The sequence below is a fragment of the Mustela erminea genome, chromosome 6 (assembly GCF_009829155.1).
Source record: "Mustela erminea isolate mMusErm1 chromosome 6, mMusErm1.Pri, whole genome shotgun sequence".
NCBI classification, from domain to species: domain Eukaryota; kingdom Metazoa; phylum Chordata; class Mammalia; order Carnivora; family Mustelidae; genus Mustela; species Mustela erminea.
The window spans coordinates 129,388,437-129,412,180 of NC_045619.1; the positions used below are offsets into that span (position 1 = coordinate 129,388,437).

The window sequence follows — 23,744 nt, forward strand, 5'->3', positions numbered from 1 at the left end:
GCCATGAGAAAGAAAGAAATCCTATTAATTGCGACAACATAGATGGAAACTTGAGGGCATTATGCTAAGTGAAAATCAGAGACTAAAATGGTGGTCACCAGTGCCTGAGAGCTGTGGGACATGGGGAGGTGTTGGTCAAAGAGTAAAGTTTCAGTCTGAAGACGAGTAAGCCCTATGGGCCTAATAATGGACAGTGTGGTGATTACAGCCAATAAAACTGAACCATATTCTTGAAAATTCTTAAGAGAATAGATCTTAAAAATTCTTACCACAAAAAAGAACTAGTAGTTAGTGATGTAACAGAGGAATTAGCTGACTCTATGGTGGTGATCATTTTGTAATATGTATGTCAGGTCAGTACACAATACACCTTAAACTAACACAATGTTATATGTCCGCTATTCCTCAGTGAAGCTGGGGGAGGAAAAAGAAGATAATTTCCCCAGGAAAGACACTCAGAATCCAGCATCAGGAATGAATTCCTTTTTTTTTTTAACGGTTTTATTTTTAAGTAATCTCTGTACCCACCAGTATTTAGAGGTGATGAATTTGTATGTGAATTTTGAAGTCTTCATGGTTTTTCCATATTTTTAATTTTACATGAACATGTATTACATTTATAATCAGAAGCTGAGAATTACACATGCACACATGATTTATTGTTTTCACCCCAGTCTTCCTCTCTCTGGAAAACAGCTTTTCAAAGTGACTTTAACAAAAGGAATCCAGAAAACTCATGTATTCCTTTGTTGGGGCTGCCATAAGATATCACAGACCTGGGAACTGAAACAATAAGTTTATTTCCTCACCATTCTGGAAGCTCGAAGTCTAAGATGAAAGCGGGGACAGGTTTGGTTTCTCCTGAGGCCCAGCTCTTGGACTCGCAGATGGCTGGCTGCCTTCTCCCTGTGACCTGGCATGACTTTCACTCTGTACAGTCACCTCCCTGGGGTCTCTTCCTTTCTTTTTATTTTTATTTTTTTTTAATTTTCAGCATAACAGTATTCCTTGTTTTTTGCACCACACCTGGTGCTCCATGCAATCCGTGCCCTCTATAATACCCACCACCTGGTACCCCAACCCCCCACACACACACTTCAAAACCCTCAGATTGTTTTTCAGAGTCCATAGTCTCTCCTGGTTCACCTCCCCTTCCAATTTCCCCCAACTCCCTTCTCCTCTCTAACTCCCCATGTCCTCCATGCTATTCCTTATGCTCCACAACTAAGTGAAACCATACGATAATTAACTCTCTCTGCTTGACTTATTTCACTCAGCATAATCTCTTCCAGTCCTGTCCATGTTGCTACAAAAGTTGGGTATTCATCCTTTCTGATGGAGGCATAATACTCCATAGTGCATATGGACCACATCTTCCTTATCCATTCGTCCGTTGAAGGGCATTTTGGTTCTTTCCAGTTTGGTGACCGTGGCCATTGCTGCTATGAACATTGGGGTACAGATGGCCCTTCTTTTCACGACATCTGTATCTTCAGGGTAAATACCCAGGAGTGCAATTGCAGGTCTCTTCTCAGAAGAAAACCCGTCCTATGGGACTCCAGCCATGCCCTTACGACCTCATTTGACCCTAATCACCTCCTGAACAGCCCTATCTCCAAATGCAGTCACACTGGATATGAAGGCTTCAACATATGAACTTGCCTGGGGCAGGAGCGGGGAGCAGTTCAATCCCTAATACAAAGTCATTTATTTAATACGCTCAGGTCTCCCTAGATACTGAGCTCAAAAACAGAGAGGTGAGTAAAAGTGCTTGTCCTCTTGGAGTTCCCATTCTAACAAGAGAAGGAGAATAATAAACCAGTAAAAATGCTAGAAATACTGTGAAACATGGTGGCAGAGAGATAGAGAGTGACCAGCTGATGAATGGTGGGGCGGGGTTGGGGATGTTGCTGAATTAGTCTGGGCCTTGGAGAAAGGTCTCCCGAGGAGGTAAGAGTCCATCCTCTACTGAGTGACAGTCTGTGCCCAGGGGTGGAAACCAACATTCCCATCCACCTTCCAAGCCAGTGGAAGCTTGCAGCCTCTCAGCCTACGGGAGCCACCCTTCCACACTGCTGTGTGAGGCAGAGGACTCAACTTCGTCATCTAGAATCTCTCCTACGGGGACGCTGTATAGCCCTGTGTCATGGCCAGAGCTGTGGGGGGGGGGGGGGGGGCGCACCTTCACGGGCTTTCTTGCCACGTGTCCTTTTCCCAACTCACCCTGAAAACTCAGTGTAAAACAAGCAAGCTCTGGACTCAGGCATGAAGCCTCCTTAACACCCAAGTCTTCTGATTTCCCTCCCCTCCTTGATTTATACTTAAATAATTATTCATCTGCCCTTCTCAAAAGGGAACTCAGGCCATCCGAACAGAGCAGAGATAATATATGCTAAGCAGTCCTTTACTGAAGTTAATAACTCCACTTATCTTCTGCTCTAAATGTATTTTTAACATACAGGGCATAGCAAAGGACTTTCTTAAGAGTTCTAAGAGCTTCGTTGCTCCACTTACGCTTAAAAACAACTAAGTATTTTGAGGTCATACCCTCTACAAAAATACATAATCGGTTGTTCTATGCAAGCTCATTTTACTCAAAATGCTTTATAACTCCTCCGTAAAACATGTTCTGTCCTTCGGTTTGTCTGGAGTCCCTAATACAAGTATCTTCAAGGGGAGCCCATTGTTTCCCACGTTACTTGTCTCTTTCCTGTCTGACCTGCCACAAAAGCGTTCCGTGGGTTTTGACACAGGCAAATAGAAATGACAAATGCACTGATTGAGACCTTAACCTTGTGTGCTTTCTATACAAAACATACAAAACCTCTTCTGAACTTCGCGATTGCCATTTAAGCTGTAATGTGCTGTCAGCCTGATACGTCTACTAGCCAAGTCATTCTGGGTCTGCATATGGCTCCCAAGGTTACCTTCAAATGCAACGGCTGTGAAACTTCCAGACATTGTTTCCATTTTGATGTACTGGATAAACCAAATGGCTTTCAGGTGGTCTACCTTTCAGGCCAAGGGGCACTGCCAAATTTTTACGTATTAGTTTTTTTGTCTTAAAAATGTACATTTGTTTTTCCTGGTGACACCCTTGAAATTAGATTTCAATTTCAGAAGTCTTCAAAATACTGGTTATAAGTTTAAGCTTATTAAGTGCCCCACCTGCCACTGGCTAAATTCCTCCACAGAGTTGCTGGAAATTGATTATCTTTCTCTGAACTCCATAGAGTACGTTGTAAGTATCGTTTATCGTATGTTACCTTGCATTTGAGTTTTTATTTACTAACCTTATCACTCAAGTTATATCTTAAATCCACCTGAGGACAGGGAGTTTGTGTTAAACATCTCTTTATCACCCATCACGATGCCTTTTTATAAGACGTTCAGTGAAAATATTTAATGAATTAAAGACTATATTAAAATAATAATGAAGGGGCCCCTGGGTGGCTCATTCAGCTGGCGTCCAACTCTTGGTCTCAGTTCGGGTCTTGGTCTCTGGGTTGTGAATTCAGGCCCTGCATGGAGCCTCCTTAAAAAAAAGAATTTTTAACTTAAAATAATAATGAAAATACTCTGTCATTTTATAGTTCTGAATGGTGCAGAATATTCTGCCCGAGGCAAGAGTTATTTCCTACACTTCCCAGTGATAGCTGCTTTATCACCTGAGAACTGATGAGGCCCTGCATGGGAGTATGACTTCAAGTCTCCCCAGGGTCATGCATGTCCTCTCATAGCCTGAAGCACTGGGGTAGGGGCTCAGTGTGAGGGAAGAGTCATAGGAATGGAGCAACAGCACCATTCTTTTTTTTTATATATAAGATTTTATTTATTTATTTGCCAGATAGATATCACAAGTAGGCAGAGTCAGGCAGAGAGAGAGGAAGGGAAGCCGGCTCCCCACTGAGCGGAGAGCCCAATGCGGGGCTCGATCCTAGGACCCTGGGATCATGACCTGAGCCGAAGGCAGAGACTTTAACCCACTGAGCCACCCACGCACCCCAAGAGCCCCATTCTTCATGCCCGTTTGGTAAATTAGACCATCAATACCCATGTTGCCTGGGCCCAATCTTAACACTAGTTGTTATTCATCCTTTTTATTTTATACAACTTATGGTATACTCAATAACAACTGGTTATTAATGTACCAGATAGACTTACTTTGTTAGATGGAAATTGTTTCCTCCATGTGATAAATGAGACGGTGGGAGATTATAGAGTCAAAAAAATTTTCAAAAGAATTATATGGCCAGTTAAGAGGCAGAACCTAGATATGAACCTATGTGTTCTTGGTTCTAAATCCACTGGTCATTCCTATGACCCACGGTTGTCCACCCTATTAACAATGTAAATGTTATCATGACTGAGAAGTTAGGTAAATGTTCTTGAGAGATCCATTTCTTTTCTTTTTTTATTATTATTATTTTTTACTCCATTATTTTTAGATTTTATTTGTATTCAAGTTAGTTAGCATGTAGTGTATTCTTAGTTTCAGGGGTAGAATTTAGAGATTCATTGGTCGCATCTAACACCCAGTGCTCATTAAATCAAGTGCCCTCCTTAATGCATATCTCCTGATTACCCCCCACACCCACTGCCCCTCCAGCAACCCTTAGTTTGCTCCTTATAGATAAGAGTCTCTTGTGACTCACCTCCCTCTCTGTTTTTATCTTATTTTATTTTTTATTTATTTTTATTATTTTTATTTTTTCCTTCCCTTCCCCTATGTTCATCTGTTTTCTTTTTTGTTTTTCTTTTTTTAATTTAACTTAATTTTTTCAGTGTTCCAAAATTCATTGTTTATGCACCACACCCAGTGATCCATGCAATACATGTCCTCCTTAATACCCACCACCAGGCTCACCCAACCCACCACTGCCTCCCCTCCAAAACCCTCAGTTTGTTTCTCCAAGTCCATAGTCTCTCATAGTTTATCTCCCCCTCTGAGTTCCCCCCAATTTACTTTTCTTTTCCTTCTCCTAATGTCCTCCATGCTATTCCTTATGCTGTACAAGTAAGTGAAACCGTATGAATCTGAAACTAGATCAAAGGTTTAAATTGGGGATAATATAACTCTAAGATATACCTAATTGGTATTCTATAAATTCTGGAGCGTAACTTTATTACTGCTCGTTACCAACACATCCTCTTGCATTTTGAATACCTCAGATGTCTATAATTCTGGTATAGAGACTAGAAAATTTTATTATTACCAAGTTAGTTTAATGAACTAACAGTTTTAGGGAAAGAAAAATAAAATGATAGCCTCAGTGTAAGGGCAATGTCATAGGAAGCAATTTATTATAATATGTGTAAAAGAGAGTTTGGGGTAATTACTGTCAAGCTACCTATCAAAAATTCACGATGTCACAATTCACACATTTTTAAGTGAATTTTTTCTATGTGTCATGTCCTGTTACAGAATGAATACCTAAATGAGGGTGTTAATGCCAGAGTGATTGAATATGAAGATAACCTGCCCCTCCTAGATATGTTTCTGCAGAAGCCAATGGGTCTGCTATCCCTACTCGATGAAGAAAGTCGATTTCCCAAGGCCACAGACCAGACCCTTGTGGGTGAGTTTCAAATCCAGGATGTCTGCCTCATTTTGTGTTGCAGTCATCTAATGTTTTGAATGACTTAAAAATACAGGTTTTCAATTATTTGGGAGAAAGTAGCTATCACAAAGCCTGCATATGTAACTTTAAAGACGAGGCTCTAGGTCTCATACCTGGACCAGTGAATGTTTAAAATAGGATGGAATATTTAGTGATGAATTAAACAAGTTTGATATTGGACTTTTCCTTACAGTGGTAGAGCCTCAGTTATAGGATCTTATGTTAGAAATAACCTTAGAAATTATCAAGCCCCCCTCCTTAAAAAAGGAACTACCCAGCTCCAAATTAGAAATTGGAGGGCAGGGCACAAGGCCAGCTCTGGAATTTGAAAAGATATAGCTAATGAGAAGGAAATCAATTCATCACTTGACTAACAGAGGCAAACAGCCTCCAGTACCTTAATAATTTCTAAATTACAGTACATCAATAAATATTCACAATAATCCTAAGTCATCAAAGAAAGCATAAACAAATTCATTTTTTTCTGTTTAAGAAGGCAAAGTTATGTATGCTGTATTTAAATGATTACCATTTAAAATGGTAAAAATTTTAAATGTCTTATTCCTTAGATTAAAAAATAAAACTTTAGCTTGTTCAGGTAAAAAAAATCATTTTTGATATATAAATATCATATTCCATGATGGTAGGAGATATTGATTATGTATAATAAATATTTGCAGAAAATTTGGATTCACATTTTCTCTCATTTATTTTGGGTGACAGAGTCTGTTTCTTACCATTCAGTCTGTGAGGTTGCTTCCTGCTGACTCACTCATTGACTTATTCTCTCCTCTAATTGGACAATACTAATGGAAAGCAAAACAACCCCAAAGTTCTGGGGTTAATTGTTTCATAGCAATCACTTGATTTAAAGGTTAAAATGTCCCTTCTAGGACATGGAGCTCAGCGGGAAGCCTGCTTCTCCCTCTCCCACTCTCCCTGCTTGTTGTGTTCCCTCTCTTGCTGCGTCTCTCTCTGTCAAATAAAGAAGTAGGATCTTTAAAAAAAAAAAAAAAAGTGGTTTCCCAGACCAGGAACATCAGCCTCACCTGAGAACTTTCTAGAAATGTGACTTCTTGGATTTCCCCCCATGAATTATAGACATCTGAGGTATTCAAAATGCAAGAGAATGTGTTGGTAACGAGCAGTAATAAAGTTATGCTCCAGAATTTATAGAATATCAATTAGGTATATTTATAGAATATCAATTAGTTATATCCCCAACTTAAACTTTTGGTCTAGTTTCAGAATCATATGGTTTCACTTACTTGTGCAGCATAAGGAATAGCATGGAGGACATTAGGAGAAGGAAACCTACTAAGTCAGAAACTCTGTGTTTTAATAGGCCTTCTGGGGTGGTTCTGTTGCTTGCCAAGGTTTGAGTTGTTGCTCTAAATCATAATAGAATGGTTACAGTCATGATCTTGAGTTTGGTCTCACCATTTTTGCTCCAAATCTGCATTTGTCAGCCATGTAAAATTGTCCTTTTAGTGCACATTGTCCATTTTACAGTGGAAGAGATGATTCTGTCAATCAGTATTTTCTGAGGATCTCCTTACATGGCTTGATAGTGGAGTTCAATTTTTTTTTTCCCTATAGAAAAATTTGAAGGGAACCTGAAATCGCAGTATTTCTGGAGGCCCAAAAGAATGGAACTTAGTTTTGGAATTCACCATTATGCAGGAAAGGTAAGAACTTTGAAGAATTATGACTGAGTTTCTCTTAGTCCTTTATCAAATAATACTGATAAACATGAAAGCTATGGCCCGAAAAATTTAGATGGTTAAAATGAGATGGCCATCTGTTTCTGCCCCAAACTGGCCCTGACTGTTCTCCAGCTTCCTCCAATCTGTCCAATCCACTGCCAGCCACTCCCACTCCAGAACAGCCAGCTCTAACATCTATCCTGAAAAGGTTAACCAAAAAATCCTTCTACTTTTTCAAACACAAACGTTCTAGTTTTTCTAGAGGAATTTTTATTAAGAAACTAAAGGGAAACAAAGAGACAAGCATCAAAGCCTCCATCTTTCTGACCCTAAGATCTTATAGCTTTGGGTGAGATTGGCTGGCAATGGGGACCTATTTTTGCTTCTTTAAATGATAGCGGGGAGCCTTTTACGTAAACTGCCTTTTTCAGTACTGAGGTGCTTCTCTCTCCACAGAAGACTTTGCCTCTCCTCCCGCCCAACAGGAGAAAGTGCCAGATTGGAGGTGTGGTCAGATAATGGAGCTAGCCTAGGTAGGGTTGTCTGATGGAGTGTTTAGCAGTTGGCTGTCTAAGCACATTCCCACAGCTGAGCAGACCTCAACGATAAACCTAAACCCAGAGGATGCTCTGTCTCCCTTCTGCAGAGGTCACTCCTTCACAATGATGTGGTAAATATTGGAGGACTGAGAAGATACTAAACTTAAGAAAGAAATGCCTAGAATGAAAAACACATGAACAACAAAAAAATAACCTGGAACCTGGAAGATTCATGTCTACTAAGATTTCTGTGTTTCACAGGCTTCTGTCACTGAAAAAAAAAAAAAAATCTGCCTTCAATATAATAGTTATGGCCTCTCCCATGGTGTTCAGCAGGTGATTTTTCCAAACAAGCCTTTTTAAAAACATCCATTAAGAATTTCCTAGGATCATTTTATCCAGTTGTTTTTAAGAGCTGTATTAGTCTGCTTGGACTGACATAAGAAAAATAATGCAGGATGGGTGGCTTAAAGCACAGAAATTTATTTTCTCACAGTTCTGGAGGCTAGAAGTCCAAGATCAAGGTGCCAGCGAGGTCATTGTCTGGTGAGACCTCTCTGCCTGGCTTGCTGATGGGTGTACCCTTCAGTGTCCTCCTGTGGCCTTTTCTCTGGGTACATGAGAAGCAGAAAGGGACCTCCAGTGTGTCTTTCTCTTCTTACAAGGATACAAGTCCTATGGGATTAGGGGTCCCACCCTTAGGACTACATTTAACTTTAATTACCTCCTTAAAGACCCTAGCCAAATACAGTTACATTTGGGATCGGGAATTCAACATATTAATTTTGGAGGGACACAATTCATCCGATAAATCAACCATAGTAGATAATCCTACAGAAATCTTTGAGTTACGTTGGTCTTGAGAAAGTCCTAAAATTATTTAGAAGTGCCAGAAATGTGAATGTTCATAATGTACTTAGACCATACTCCTTACTGAGATGAAAATCTGTAATGGCCGATTCACTGTGCATGACTCAGTTGTCATGGAAATGAGAATGCCTGGTGGCCCCAGGTGCCTCCTTTATGTCTCCCTCTGCCCTCCAAACAGAGAAAGGAAACAATACCCAATTTCCAGTGTAATAAACGAGAAGAATCAAACAAACCATGATTTCAACCCAAATAAAATTAGCGAGACACAGATTTTTCTCTGACAAAATATACTGTAGACCTGGAAGAGTTTGCTCCTCCAACCAAGTTGTAAAGGACTGCCTTTATAAATCTTTGTATACCTGTCACTCAGCCCGGAGGAAGTTCTCAGTAAATACCTATTGATGGCTCTGCCCCTGCCACTGTTGATGGTGATGATGACAATGAGGATGACATTGACTGTGACACTGAAATGTACTTTATCAACAGGTACTCTATAATGCAAGTGGGTTCTTAGCTAAGAATAGAGACACTCTTCCAACGGATATTGTGCTCCTTTTGAGGTCATCAGAAAACAGTGTAATTCGCCAACTCGTCAATCACCCTCTGACAAAAACAGGTAAGCTAAGGCAACTTCCTTGGGCCCAATCCTATAGTGTCTGACTGTGATTTTCATGAGTTTAATCCTCAATATTTTTATGTTGGTTTGGTTTTAGCTCACTAAATATGCATTTTTTAAAATACATTCTGCCCCAACTGTCTGAAGAACATGTAAAAGTGAATATAAACAAACTGGGTTTTCTTTAAAGAAAAGTGTCTGTAGAAGGAACCAGAAAATAGGGTGGTATTTTAGCTACTCACTAGAAAAACATGCTCACCTCTGAAAAGTTCAGAGTGACCTCTGTTTCAGGACTGGGCAGCTTTGGGGGTGGTATTTAAGGCTCTATAGGTTTAGTGAGCTCTGCCTTATTGGTTAAAAACTTACATGCCTTTGTTCCACCCAACCATATACATGTTTGCATTTGCTTTTAAGTAGAAAAAAACTGTAGTTTTGGTTATTTTTCTTTATTGGAATTTGTTATATTATCTTGCATTTCTTTTTACAGTTTTATTGAGATATAAATGACATACAATAAAAAAGACATGTTTAGACAGTAAAATGTGATATGTTTTTGACAGGCATATATACTTGTAAAACCATCACCACATTCAGTAGTAAACATATTCGTCACCCCCAGATGATGTTTCCTCATGACTCTGGAATCCCTCCCACTCCTGACCTTCTCTATTTGTTCTAGCACCACTGGTTGAAAGAATTGTTCTTTCCCCCATTGAATTGCTTGGGCGCCCTGTTGAAAATCAACTGACTATAAACATGTAGGTCTCCTTCTAGACTTCTCTATTGTGTGTCCCCAATATTTGTCTATCTTTAAGGCAGTGCAACACTTCTTGATTACTGTAGTTTAATTTTTTTTAAAAAATGAAATCAGGTAGTATAAGCTACCCAACTCTTCTTCTTTTTCAGAGCTATCAAGGCAATTATAATTCCTTTGCTTTTTCATATAAATTTTAGAATAAGCTTGTCGGTTTCCACCAAAAATCCTGGTGAGAGTTTGATTGGGATACACTGAAGCTATAGATTAATTTTGGGAGAATTGATATCTTCACAATATTAGGTCTTCCCCATCAGGGAGCACAATATAGTTCTCCATTTATTTGTCTTCCTTAATTTCTTTCAGTAATATTTTGTAGTTTTCAGTGTGTGTGACTTGTATATCTTTGTCAAATTATCTGCTTATATATCACATTTTATGTTATTATAAATGGTAATTTTATTTCAAATTGTTTGTTGCTAGTATACAGAAGACCAGTTGATTTCTGCGTATTAATATTTCACCCTGCAGTGTTGTTAAGCTCGTTTATTAGAGTAACTTTCTTTTTTTTTGTAAATACCATAGGATTTTTCTATATAGATGATCATGTCACCTGTGAAAAAAGAGTTTCCCCTTTCTTCTCCATTCTGTTTACTTTTTATGTCTTCATCTTTCCTGGTTGCACTGGCTAGAATCACCAACACAATTTTGAGTACGAGTGCTAAAAATGAACATTCTTGTCTTATTCCTCATTTTGGGGGTAAAGCTTTCAGTTTTTCCCCAGGAAATATGGATGTTTTCTGTAGGGTTTTCATAGACCTTCTTTCTCAGGAGGAGGAGTTCTTTCTATTCCTAGTTTCCTGAGTATTTACCAGGCATGCATACTTGAATTCTGTCAGATACGTTTTTGCATATATTGAGATGATCATTCATATATTTTTTTAATCTGTAAATATGATGAGTTACATTGATTGATTTTTTAATATTATGCCAACTTTTTATTCCTGGGAAAAATGTGACGTGGTCATGATGCATTGGACTTTCATGTATTGCTAGATTACATTTGCTGATGTTTTGTTAAGAATTTTTGTATCTGTGTTCATGAGGGATATTGGACTGTAGTTTTCTTCTAATTTTCTTCTAATGTTGGGATCCGAGTAATATGGGCTTCACAGAATGAATTCAGAAGTATTGCTTCCAATTCTTTCTGAATTCCTTTGTAGAATACACTAGTGAAGCCATCCGGGCCAGAAGCCTTTTTTTGTGAGAAGGTTTTGAATTACAAATTCAATCAATTTCTTTAACAAATATTAGAATATTTAATTATCTAATTTTTTTAATGAGCTTTAGTAGGTTGTATCTTTTAAGAAATTTGTCTGTTTCATCTATGTAGTCACATTCATTGACATAATTTTGATTATAGTGTTCCCTTATATTATCCTTTAATATCTATAGATCTTGGAGTTTTATCAGCTCTCTCATTCCTGATCTGACTCTTTTGTGTCCTCTTTGACTTTATTCTTGATAGATTTTCTAGAGATTTGTCAATTTTACTGATTTTCTCAGAGAACCAGCATATAGTTTATAGTTTCACTGATTTTTCTCCATTGATATTGCTTTCTATTTTGTTATTTTTTTCCCTCCTTTCTTTCTTTTTTTTGGGGGGGGAGGTTTCATTCTTGTTTCCTTTCTTCTGTTTACATGGGGTTTTATTTAGTCTCCTCTTTTCTAATTTCTAAGGTAAGGTCATAGGTTGTTGATTTAAGAAAACATTTCTAATGTAAGTACTTATATAGATTATGTATAAGTATTAAATTTTCATTCTAAAAATATTGGGATTTTCTATATCTTTGTGTTGTGGCCTTGTAATATAATTCCATAGTGCTCAGAAAGCATATTTTATATGATTTAATCCATTTAAATTTACTGAGACATGTTTTATGGCCCCGAATATAATATATTTTATGTTTCATTTACACTTAAAAACAATGTGTATTCCACTGTGTTGGATGGAGAATTATATAAATGTCAATTGAGTCAACATGGTTGATAGTATTGGTCAAATCTCCTATATCCTTACTGGTTTTTTCTCTCCTGGTTCTACCAGTTACTAAGAGAAGAGTTTTGAAATATCTGATTATAATCCAATTTGTCTATTTTGTCTTTCATTTCTATCCGTTTTCACTTCATGTATTTTTAAGATTGGAAACATAAACATTTAGAATTATTATAGCTTCTTTTTTTTAAAGATTCTACTTATTATTTATTTGAGAAAGAGAGAGAGAGATCACAAGTAGGCAGAGAGGCAGAGGGTAGCAGGTTCCCTGCTGAGCAGAGAACCTGATGCGGGGCTCGATCCCAGTACCCTGAGATCATGACCTAAGCTGAAGGCAGAGGCCTAACCCACTGAGCCACCCAGGTGCCCCTAGAATTATTATTATAACTTCTTGATGACCAGACCCCTTTATTAATTTTAATTAATTTTTATCCTTGGTAATCGTTTTTGCTCTGAAATCTACTTTGCTTGATAATATAGAGATTCCAACTTTCTTAGGATTAGTGGTTGAATGGTATGTCTTTTTTTATACTTTCAACTTCATCTTATTTTTGTTTGTATTTAAAGAGGGCTTTTTTTGTAAACAGCATTTAGTTGGGCCTTTTTAAATTCTAAATACGTCTGCCTTTTAATTGAGGTGATCAAACCATTTATATTTAATGTGATTATTGATATGTTGGGTTGGACTGACTCTACGATTTGACGTGTTTTCTGTTGGTTACATTTGTTATTTTCCCTAGTCGTCACCTGAGTTCCTCTCCTTGCAGTGTAAATCTCTTTAGACAGAAAGCTGGGATACTCATAGGGCTCACCTCATTTGTTTCCCCTCATTCGGGGATCAGTGTCCTGTACTGTTTGATGCACAACGTATAAACACTGTTATTCCTAGACAAATATGGTGTGATTCTTCAGAATAAGGTACTTCGGGCAGTTACAATCACGCAGACAGAAAGCAGAATGGTGGTTGCCAGGGGCTGGGGCTGGGAGGAATGGGGAGCCAATATTTAATGGGTATAAAGTTTCAGTTTTACAAGATGAAAAAAGTTATGGGCACGTATGGTGGTGATGGTTGCATAACATTATGAATGTATTTAATACTACTGACCTGTGCACTTATAAGTGATTAAGATGCTAAATTTTATATTATGTAAGTTTTACAATAAAAAAAGGAAGAAAAGCTGTTGCCTCATACATATTGTATGGTTGGTTGTTGGTTTTTTTTTTTTTCTTTTAGTCATTCAGTTAATCCAGTCTGTGTTGCTTTATCCTGCCCAGAAACAAATGTCTTCAATTTTGACTTTAACAATTGTCATCTCTTTCTATATCCACCAACTGCATCCATGCACTTAATGTCATGTTTTTTACCTTTATAAAATATGCAGCCAGGTTCTCAATACTATGTTCTGTCTCCTGATTCAGCAAAACCATGTTTCATTAGCCAGGGAAAAGAGAATTTCGTAATCAAAGATGTTTTAGTGACTCCGAATCTCAAAGCTATCAGAGACATTTGGATTTTATATTCACCTAGATATGTAAACATAATAATAATAATTACAACAATAAAAATACATAAATTTATTTTTTTATCTTTTTATTTTTTTCATGAATTTGTTTAGAAGTTGCAATGTGTTAGGCACTGTGCTGACTACTTTTATTTACTCCTAATAGCAACACTCTGAGGAGGAACTACTGTTACAGATGAGACACTGAGTCTTGGAAATGTTCAGCAACTTTCCCAGTGTTGCCCTTTTGGGAAGTCTTAGAAGTGGGCTTGAAAGTTTGGGTTTTTCAATCCTATATTACACTGTCTCCAAGATTCTGAGATAACCTGTTGCACGTATGACTTAAAATATGAAATACAGTTCAGCCATTATTAAGAGGAAATGTACTACAGTTCCATGTAGCTCACATCACTACCTTGGTTTATTACAGGTTTGTTCATCTGTCAGCTGTAAAGGCAAAGTGGATATATTTTCTGAAATTAAGATCTATGCTAATTTTAGTTCCTGTTGATATGCATTAATGAATTTTTAGAAGGCTTTCATTTATTTTGTTGTTAAAGAATTTGATGACTCATGTATAAATTTTGTTACATTGAAATTATTAATCCTTTAGTAAATTTCCTCTAGTCTTTCAGTTTTCATAGAAACTTAAATTTTTAGTTCTTATTTAGCTAATATTAAGTAATGGTATCTATTAAGTACTGGGTTTATTCTAATTAATGTGCTATTAGACCTTTGTATTAGTCTGTAGTAATTTTGGTAATTTTTTCTAAAACTTTCCCTAAAAAAAAAAAAACAAATGAATGTCCACAGATGCCCCTCTGAAGACCATGTGTTACTATCTCTGTCCACTCTGCTGTCTGCAGTAAGTCTCACAGCTGAAGAGTGAACAGTCCAGTGTGCAGCCCAGCATGAAAGCCAGTGTGCACATCCATCACAGCACTTTTCCTGATAATGGGGAAGGGGGACAACAGCACGGCAGAGGCACTGCCAGCTGCATCCCAGGCAGGGTCCCACCTGCATATCACTTCAGAGGCAGCTTTCACCACCACAAAGAATGTGAAGGATTTGTCAAAAACATGTCGCCTTGGGGCACCTGGGTAGCTCAGCTGGTTAAGCACTTGACTCTTGATTTCAGCTCAGTTCATGATCTTGACTCAGTCATGATCACAGGATCTTGAGATTGATCCCTGCATCAGGCTCTGCACTGGGCATGGAGCCTACTTAAAATTCTCTCTCCCTCTCCGTCAGTCCCCACCCCACCCCTGGCATGCACACAACACTCTCTCCTTCTCTAAAAAACACACAAACAAAAAACATGTCACCTCTACTTCTCACCTAAAAGAATGAGAATGAAAAGAAATAATCTTTCTGAAGTGATACTGAATTCTTGAGATATATTTGAACATTACTGGTGGGATGATGAACTCTTGGATTGTGGGCTGGTTGTTTATTGTGCTTGGTGAGGTGTGGGGGAAGAGAGAGTAAGAATAAACATTTCCAGGCACGCACCATGCACCTGACATACTGTCACATGTCATCAAAATTCTGTGATGCAGGCAACATCACCATTATATGGTTTCAAAATGCAACTCAGAGACTAAGTAAATGATCCACAGGCAACACAATTTAAGTACTACAGCTAGTATTCAAATCCATATCTTCCCGGCTTCTGGGACCATAATTTTTCACTACACTAGAATATTTTCAAGGCCTTGGGTTGTGCACATTTAAGTAGCCCTAGTAACAGGCACATATTTCTGAATGTTAGATTGAGCATATCCATTGCTTTCAACCATCCTTGATTTTCTTATAACCGTTTCATATGAATTAATAATCCATGTGATTTTTTTTAAGATTTTATTTATTTATTTGACAGAGATCACAAGCAGGCAGAGAGGCAGGCAGAGAGAGAGGAGGAAGCAGGCCCCCCACTGTGCAGAGAGCCCGATGCGGGGCTCGATCCCAGGACTCTGAGATCATGACCTGAGCCGAAGGCAGTGGCTTAACCCACTGAGCCACCCAGGCGCCCCAATAATCCATGTGATTTTTAAGGCCCATCGTAAAGTGTACCTATGCATTAAAGAAAATCTCAGAGCCATTTAACACATACATGCATACATACACGTACACACACACACAAAGAAAATTAGTTGATATCATCATATCTTGTAGCAATTAAAGGAAATCCAACACCTGTATTTTTTCTAAACTCCAAACTGTGTTTTTTTTCTGAATTTAAAATTTATTTAAAATTATTTTGTGATATTATTTTATCCTTAAATTTCTCATAAATACTTAACCAAGGATAACTATTATGACATCAACAATGTTTATTTTAATATTTAACTAAATGAGGAAAGTCTTTTAGTGATTAAGAATTCTAAAATGTATATTAATTTCATCCACATTCCTATAGGTAATCTGCCACATTCTAAAACTGGAAATTTAATAAATTATCAAATGAGGACTTCAGAAAAATCAATCAACTTGACCAAGGTAAGAACATGCATTTTGTATGACAATGAGTCTAAAAATCTAACCTTGACAACAACAGTGTTTGTGTGCTCCTAAAAGTCAATAGCATTTTACTTATTAGGTTTTTCCCCCTTTGATCTTTCTTTTCTGCTTAAACAGCTATGTTATGTTCATATTACTGCTAGTCACTAAAAGAATCATGCAGTTGTGATACATTCCTAACCCTTCCTTTATAGCTCATTTTAATGTTACACTAAGACCAACTAAAAATATATTAGTTAAGTTCTAAGACACTCATGTTCCTTGCACGACCAATTAAAATTCCAGTGGGGTTGACAAAACAATTACCCTAAGCAAAAATATTAACCTTTTGTTATTTTATGTATTTGAAAGCATAGACCATGAAAACCTGAAGGAAATTCCATGGGCTCCTTGTAGATCATAGGGTACAGTGGATACTGAAGCATCACTGTCTTTCTTGGTCTTTGTAGGATCAAAGTGGAGAAGCCACACATCATGCCATAGAGACAACCAACATGAAGACACAAACAGTGGCATCATATTTTAGAGTAAGTTATTAAATTATGGTGTGTTGTGCTTAGGAATGTTATTTATTTCAGACAGGGGGAAGGGCAGAGTGAGATGAAGAAAGAGAACCCTAAGGAGGTTCCACGCCCAGCACAGAGCCCAATGGGGAGCTTGATCTCATGACCCATAAGATCATGACCTGATCCAAAATCAAGGGTCGGAGGCTTAACTGACAGCCATCCAGTCACCCCAGGAATGTTATTTATTTATTTTAATTTCTTTAAGATTCTATTTATTTATTTGAGAGAGAGAAAGTGAGAGAGGAGACAGGAGGGGGAGGGGCAAGGGAAGAGGGAAAAGCAGAAACTGCGCTGAGCAGGGAGCCCGACACGGGACTCCCTGGGACTCTGGGATCATGACCTGAGCCAAAAACAGACACTCAACTGAATCAGCCACCAGATGCCCCTGTTATTTATTTTAAATGAGAGTTACAAATCAAAAGCTAGTAATAAGTATCACAGTACTATTAGCAAAAGATAATTCTCATTGTATTCCATTTACTATTTGTTAGATACAGAACATAGTAGGGAGTACTGTCAAAAACCCATGGATTGGTTTGCTTTGATATTTTATCTATGAAATTATTGCATGCTAAGTTAATCAGAGTTCCTACTTTGGTTAAGATTCGTCCGAAGACACAAACCAAACACATTTCCACTAGAACAAAACCTGACAGGTTTTTTAATTCAGTGCTATGATAAATACCTATCACTTCTTCTTCCCACTCCTAAATGATCTTGGGGTGGGCCGATGGGACAAGGCTTAGTATCCAGATCCATTCCATAGCTCCCTGCACATAGACAAGATGAAAACCTCAAAAGAAGAACTGGTAGAGGTGTGGGGCAAGGAGAAAGGATATCAGGGAAGCATAGTAACATGCCAGAAAAGTCAGCCACTGTGTCCTTAGCATGAGGCCACTGGTGACCTTATCTTACCTTTCTTCCTTGGACAATAGGGGAGAAAAGGAAGATAAGAAATACTTTACTTGCTCTGTTCTCTGAAGAACTCTAGATACCCCTGCCCTCATTATTGGTATCCATTCTTCTTTATCTCTTCAGATAAAATCCTGTTGGGGCACCTGGGTGGCTTAGTCAGTTAAATGTCTGCCTCCCTCAGGTCATGATCTTGGGGTCCTTTCCCTCCGCACCTCTTTCCACCTCTCATGCTGTCACTCACTCGCCCACTCTCAAATAAATAAATAAAATCTTTAAAAACAATTAAAAAATTATTAACAGATCATATTAACCAGCAAATGAAAATGAAGAAAATACCAACTAAAAATTGGAAATTATTAGTAGTATAACTCAAGGCAGAAGGGGTGGAAATTAGGCTAAATTTACTATAAGTGTTGAGTGAGTAAATTCAGTTTTCTAGCAGAATCATGAAATGCTTTTAAAAATAACTGGGTATTTTAAAAAAGTATTATTAAATACTTTTTCAAGTCGTAAGCTCATAGCAGAGAGTGTGTGCTTAATCATCTTTGAGTAGCGCTTCGTACCTTTATATGCTTACTATCTCACATTTCCTGCTGGTACCTTCCAGCAAGACCACAGCAGAGCGAAATTAGCAAGTGTACTTACAGACAGATTATCTCCCTTTTTTTAAGTGAGTTATCCAAGACCATCATCAGTCCACTGTTGCTGGCGTCCAAGACTGTGCGTGTGTTTAAAACATTAGTTCGTAAAATCATTTTCCTCCTCAAGCTGAAGTGAAAAGTGATAGAAGATAATTCCACATAGTATATAATGATTTTTTTTAAAGATTTTTTTTTTTTTTTTGACAAACATAGATCACAAGTAGGCAGAGAGGCAGGTAGAGAGAGAGGAGGAGGAAGCAGGCTCCCCACCGGGCAGAGAGCCCGATGTGGGACTTGACCCCAGGACCCTGAGATCATGACCTGAGCCAAAGGCAGAGTCTTTGACCCACTACCCAGGCACTCCTATAATGTTTTTTTTAAAAGGGGCTCCCATGTGGCAAGCCCAGCTGTGAGAGGATCACATCCAAGTTTCAGTGCTCAAAAGGAAGCTGAGCAAATCCAAGGCTTTGTCATTTGTGTAATTCCATATTTGGCTTCCTCTGGCTTTGTAACCATAGGCTTCTGTTTCCAACACTAAAAGCAAATCCAACCAACACCAACTGTCTCTGTTCACACATTCCTTTTTTTTTCCATTGAATAGCAGCGCTGCTCTTCAACATCATTTTCTAAGATTCCCTTTTTAGGTGAACTGTGATTATTCTAATGTTATACTTAGTTGTCCTGTCATTGGTTACCACTTTAATAAGCCATTGGTGAACACACATTTTTCCTATCTATGTGATTTTGAAAATTCTAAAATAAATAAGAAAATTATCAAGCTAGAGCAGATTAGAATACAAATGTGTTTGCTTCTTTTTGTAACTCCTACATACTATATAGTAAACTGCTTTCACTTCTCATTTCTTACGTTAGTCCAGGAGATGATTCTGACAGGCCTTGATGGGTTTACTGTCATAATTTCTATAAAGAAGGAATTAGACAAGGCAATTAATAGTATAAGCAAGAAATTAAGTCATATGCCTTAATATTATATATCAATAAGCTTCCATGAAGGGATATAATTACTTACAAACAAATTATATGAAAAGTAATTTTTTTAAAGATTTTTTTTAATTTATTTGACAGACAGAGATCACCAGTAGGCAGAGAGGCAGGCAGAGAGAGAGAGAGAGAGAGAGGGAAGCAGGCTCCCTGATGAGCAGAGAGTCCAACTCGGGGCTCAATCCCAGGACCCTGGGATCATAACCTGAGCTGAAGGCAGAGGCTTAACCCACTGAGCCACCCAGGTGCCCCAATATATGAAAAGTAATAGTATCTGTTAATTAAAGTTGCCTTAAGAATGTACAGGCAACCTTTTGATAGCTAAGTTCTGAGGTAATGCCTCTACATTTTTTTTAGTAGATCTGTGTTTTAAAAAATATGCTATAAATAAAATTTTCATTAATATGGATTTTTCTCCATTGACTGTGAATTAATGTGAACATTTGTAACATTCAGTTTTCAGGAGTTTTTTTCTTATAATAAAAAGAAAGACTTGGGACATCTGGGTGGCTCAGTCGGTTGGGTGGCTGCCTTCAGCTCGGTCATGATCCAGAAGTCCTGGGATCGAGTCCCACATCAGGCTCCTTGCTCATCGGGGAGCCTGCTTCTCCCTCTGCCTCTGCCTGCCACTCTACCTGCCTGTGCTCTCTCTCTGTCTCTCTCTCTCTGACAAATAAATAAAATATTTTTAAATAAATAAATAAATAAAAAGACTTATGAGCCTCTAAGTTTATGTACATTACACTGAGAAATTTATTTTTCTTGCATATTACAGTATTCCCTGATGGATTTGTTATCCAAAATGGTGGTGGGCCAACCTCACTTTGTCCGTTGCATCAAACCCAATAACGAACGTCAGGCAAGAAAATATGACAAAGAGAAAGTTCTCCTACAGCTGCGCTACACTGGAATTCTGGAAACAGCAAGAATTCGGAGGCTGGGCTACTCTCATCGGATACTTTTCTCCAACTTCATAAAGCGGTACGTGGATTTCTTCTCAAGGTTCCAAGTACAGTTTATGGAGAAATTCATCAGAAGAATTACAGGGAATAAAATAGGAAAGAGAATCGCTCAGCCGTTCTAGGATGGAGGCATTTTGTTTTTGCAAATGATTTTGCACTGAAAGAGCAAGTAACAGGCTGGAAGTTTCTGTTGTCCACTGGGAGATCCGATGGGGCTGCGTAGGGTTCATACCATGAGCAGGACGATGGAAAGGCCTAAGCAGTTCTGTGCTGAGCTCTTAGAGGGTCTGGGTTCTCATCTCAGTGCTCATGCCGGGTGACCCTTGGGCTGTACCAGTGACTCCCAACAGGGGGAGGTTTTTCCCCCTCGAAGAATGTTTGTTAATATCTGGAGATATTTTTGGTTGTCACAGCTGATAGGATGGAGGTTGCTGTCGGGATCCAGCACATGGAGTCCAAGGATACTGCTAAGCATACTATAGCACGGAAAAGCCCCCACAGCAAATAATTTTCCAGCCTAAAATGTTACCCGTGCTGAGATTGGGAAACCCTGGCCTGTACTGAACCTCATTTTTCCTCTTATTTAATAAATCTGTCATGACTGCCCAGTGGAATTGTGATAAGGATCAAATGAAACTTGATCTCTGTAACAGTATTTAGAAAACAACAGTAAGGGCACCTGGGTGGATCAGTTGGTTAAGCAACGGCCTTTCGGCTCAGGTCATGATCCTGGAGTCGCAGCATCGAGTCCTGTGTCAGGCTCCCTGCTCAGCAGAGAGTCTACTTCTCCCTCTGACCTTCTCCCTTCTCATGCGCTCTCTCTCTCATTCTCTCTCTCTCTGCCTTTCTCAAATAAATAAATAAAACCTTTAAAAAAAAAAAAAGAAAACAACAGTAAATAACAGTATTTAGAAAACAAAAAGACTCAATTAGGGATAAACAGTCCTTTTTAATATTTGAAATTAATGTAAAATGAATTAAGATATATATTACATATTTTTATTGATTATTTTTTAATGAACATATAATGTATTATTAGCCCCAGGGGTACAGGTCTGTGAATCGCCAGGTTTACACACTTCACAGCACTCACCATAGCACATACCTTCCCCAATGTCCATAACCCCACCCCCCTTCTCCCAACCCCCCTCGCCCCAGCAACCCTCAGTTTGTTTTGTGAGATTGAGTCTCTTATGGTTTGTCTCCCTCCCAATCCCATCTTGTTTCATTTATTCTTTTCCTACCCCCCCAACCTCCCACGTTGCATCTCCACTTCCTCGTATCAGGGAGATCATATGATAATTGTCTTTCTCTGATTGACTTATTTCGCTAAGCATACTACCCTCTAGTTCCATCCACATTGTCGCAAATGGCAAGATTTAATTTCTTTTGATGGCTGCATAGTATTCCATTGTATATATCTTTACCACATCTTCTTTATCCATTCATCTGTTGATGGACATCTAGGTTCTTTCCATCGTTTGGCTACTGTGGACATTGCTGCTATGAACATTGGGGTGCACGTGCCCCTTCAGATCACTACATTTGTATCTTTAGGGTAAATACCCAGTAGTGCAATTGCTGGGTCATAGGGTAGCTCTATATTAAGGAATACATTTGTGATGATATAGAGGTTTAGTACTTTATATATTTAATATTTCAAATGCTTGTTTTTGATATTTATCAATTGTATGATTACTATTAGCTATTAAACTTGAAGTTTCAATTTTCCAAAGTATTAGAATTTTCAGGGGAGATCTAGCATTTGAGAAATTCCCTATATGTAACATTTTCTGGCCTTTTTCAGAGTGTACAAATTAGGATTAAGAACTAAACAGTTTCTAACCACACCCCCAAAACAAAACAAAACAACGTCTTGGCTTATGTCAAGCACTCTTTCACTCGTGATAACCAAGACCCTCACTTACTTATTTTATTTTATTTTTATTTATTTCATTTTACTTATAAAATAAAAATTCTAATTATTTTTGCAAATTATTACATCCTCAGCAATCTGTGGTAGTTCTTGCCTTCCTCTCCCCCCCCTTTTGAAACCTGGCAAAGAAAAGAAAGTTATTTTTTAAAAAAGAAAAAGAAAAGAAAGGTTTGAACGCATTCAGGTATTCAGTAATTATTACCTAGCTTGTTTTTTAAGAAATAAGTTTTTAAACCTAGTAAATAAATAAGTAAATATTTCATTTTGATTTATAATTAAGGGAAAAAAAGACAAGAAAGGTATTCATTTTGAGCACCTTAAAGTAAAGAAAACCCTACCACTTCTTCATGATGGAGAACCAAATTACACAAATACGGTAACTCTCGTAATCAGCAAATCTTCAGTGATCGTTTAAGACAAACTTTAAAGGCTCAGACTGTAGGGTTCAGAAGTACAGTAACCATCCAAACACTGACTTATTCCCTTCTCACAGAGCAGACCCAATTTTATATGCAAAACTAAGAAATAAAAAATACTGGAATTTCTTACTGGCTATCAGTAAATTCTTTATCCTGTATGTAAATACAGAGAACCTAAAAGTACTTGATACAAAGAAATTTCAAAAGTCAAACTAAAATCAAAATATGACCTGTTTTCATTTTTTTTAAATATTGTATTTCTTTATTTATTTATTTGTCAGAGAGAGAGAGAGCGAGAGCACACAAGCAGGCAGAGTGGCAGGCAAAGGCAGAGGGAAAAGCAGGCTCCCCGCCAAGCAAGGAGCCCGATGTGGGACTCGATCCCAGGACCTTGGGATCATGACCTGAGCCACTCAGGTGTCCCATGTTTTTCATTTTTTAGGAGAAGAGTTGATCTTTAACTTGCTTAAAAATTAATACAAATAATATAATATTAATATAATTACCATGGCATTTCAATGACCGTTTATTTAGGTATCCTGCTGAGGCACCTGGGTGGCTCAGTTGGTTAAGTGTCTGACTCTTGTTCTTGGCTCAGGTCTTGATCTCATGTTTGTGAGTTCAAGACGCATGCTGGCTCCATACTGGGAATACACTAAGCATTGCAGAGGACACCATAGTTTAAAACTGTCTTGAACCTCAAGAATTAACCATCCAATTAAAATGGCCAGAGTCATAGACATGGAAAGTTAATAAGCAGTGGAAGGTAATAAATACCAAGATCCAAGGGAATGATATACACAGTGCAAGAGATCAGAGGAGAGAAAGATTATCTCCAGGAGGGCCCGTAATAGAATCAGGGAAGAAGGTTTAAACTAGAAGGTTTAAACTAGAATCTAATGGTAGGTGCCGTTTCTGGAAAAGACAGGAAAAATCTTTCTCAGCATACTGTTTGGTGTGTCAAAAGCTTAGAAGGTTTTGGATTATGGGCATTAGTGAAGTGACAAAAATTGGCAGAAGATAAGATGGGAAAACTGACCGGGTTAAAATCACATAGAGAGAGCCTTGAATGCCGTATTAATTATAGTTTCAGCTTTTCATGGTTTTACACTATGAACA

General features: G+C 38.1%; 1 protein-coding gene across 6 annotated transcripts in view; it reads left to right on the forward strand.

Moving 5' to 3' along the window:
* MYO3A (myosin IIIA) overlaps positions 1-23,744 on the forward strand; it is a 232,247-nt gene that overhangs the window by 152,673 nt on the left and 55,830 nt on the right. For 5 of the 6 annotated variants that reach the window (XM_032349656.1, XM_032349658.1, XM_032349657.1 and 2 more), the window contains exons 21-26: positions 5,426-5,579; positions 7,221-7,309; positions 9,223-9,352; positions 16,084-16,163; positions 16,634-16,711; positions 20,084-20,289. In XM_032349656.1, the coding sequence (XP_032205547.1) occupies positions 5,426-5,579; positions 7,221-7,309; positions 9,223-9,352; positions 16,084-16,163; positions 16,634-16,711; positions 20,084-20,289 (737 nt within the window). The remainder of the gene's footprint in view (positions 1-5,425; positions 5,580-7,220; positions 7,310-9,222; positions 9,353-16,083; positions 16,164-16,633; positions 16,712-20,083; positions 20,290-23,744) is intronic. The other variant, XM_032349659.1, reaches the window with a different exon arrangement.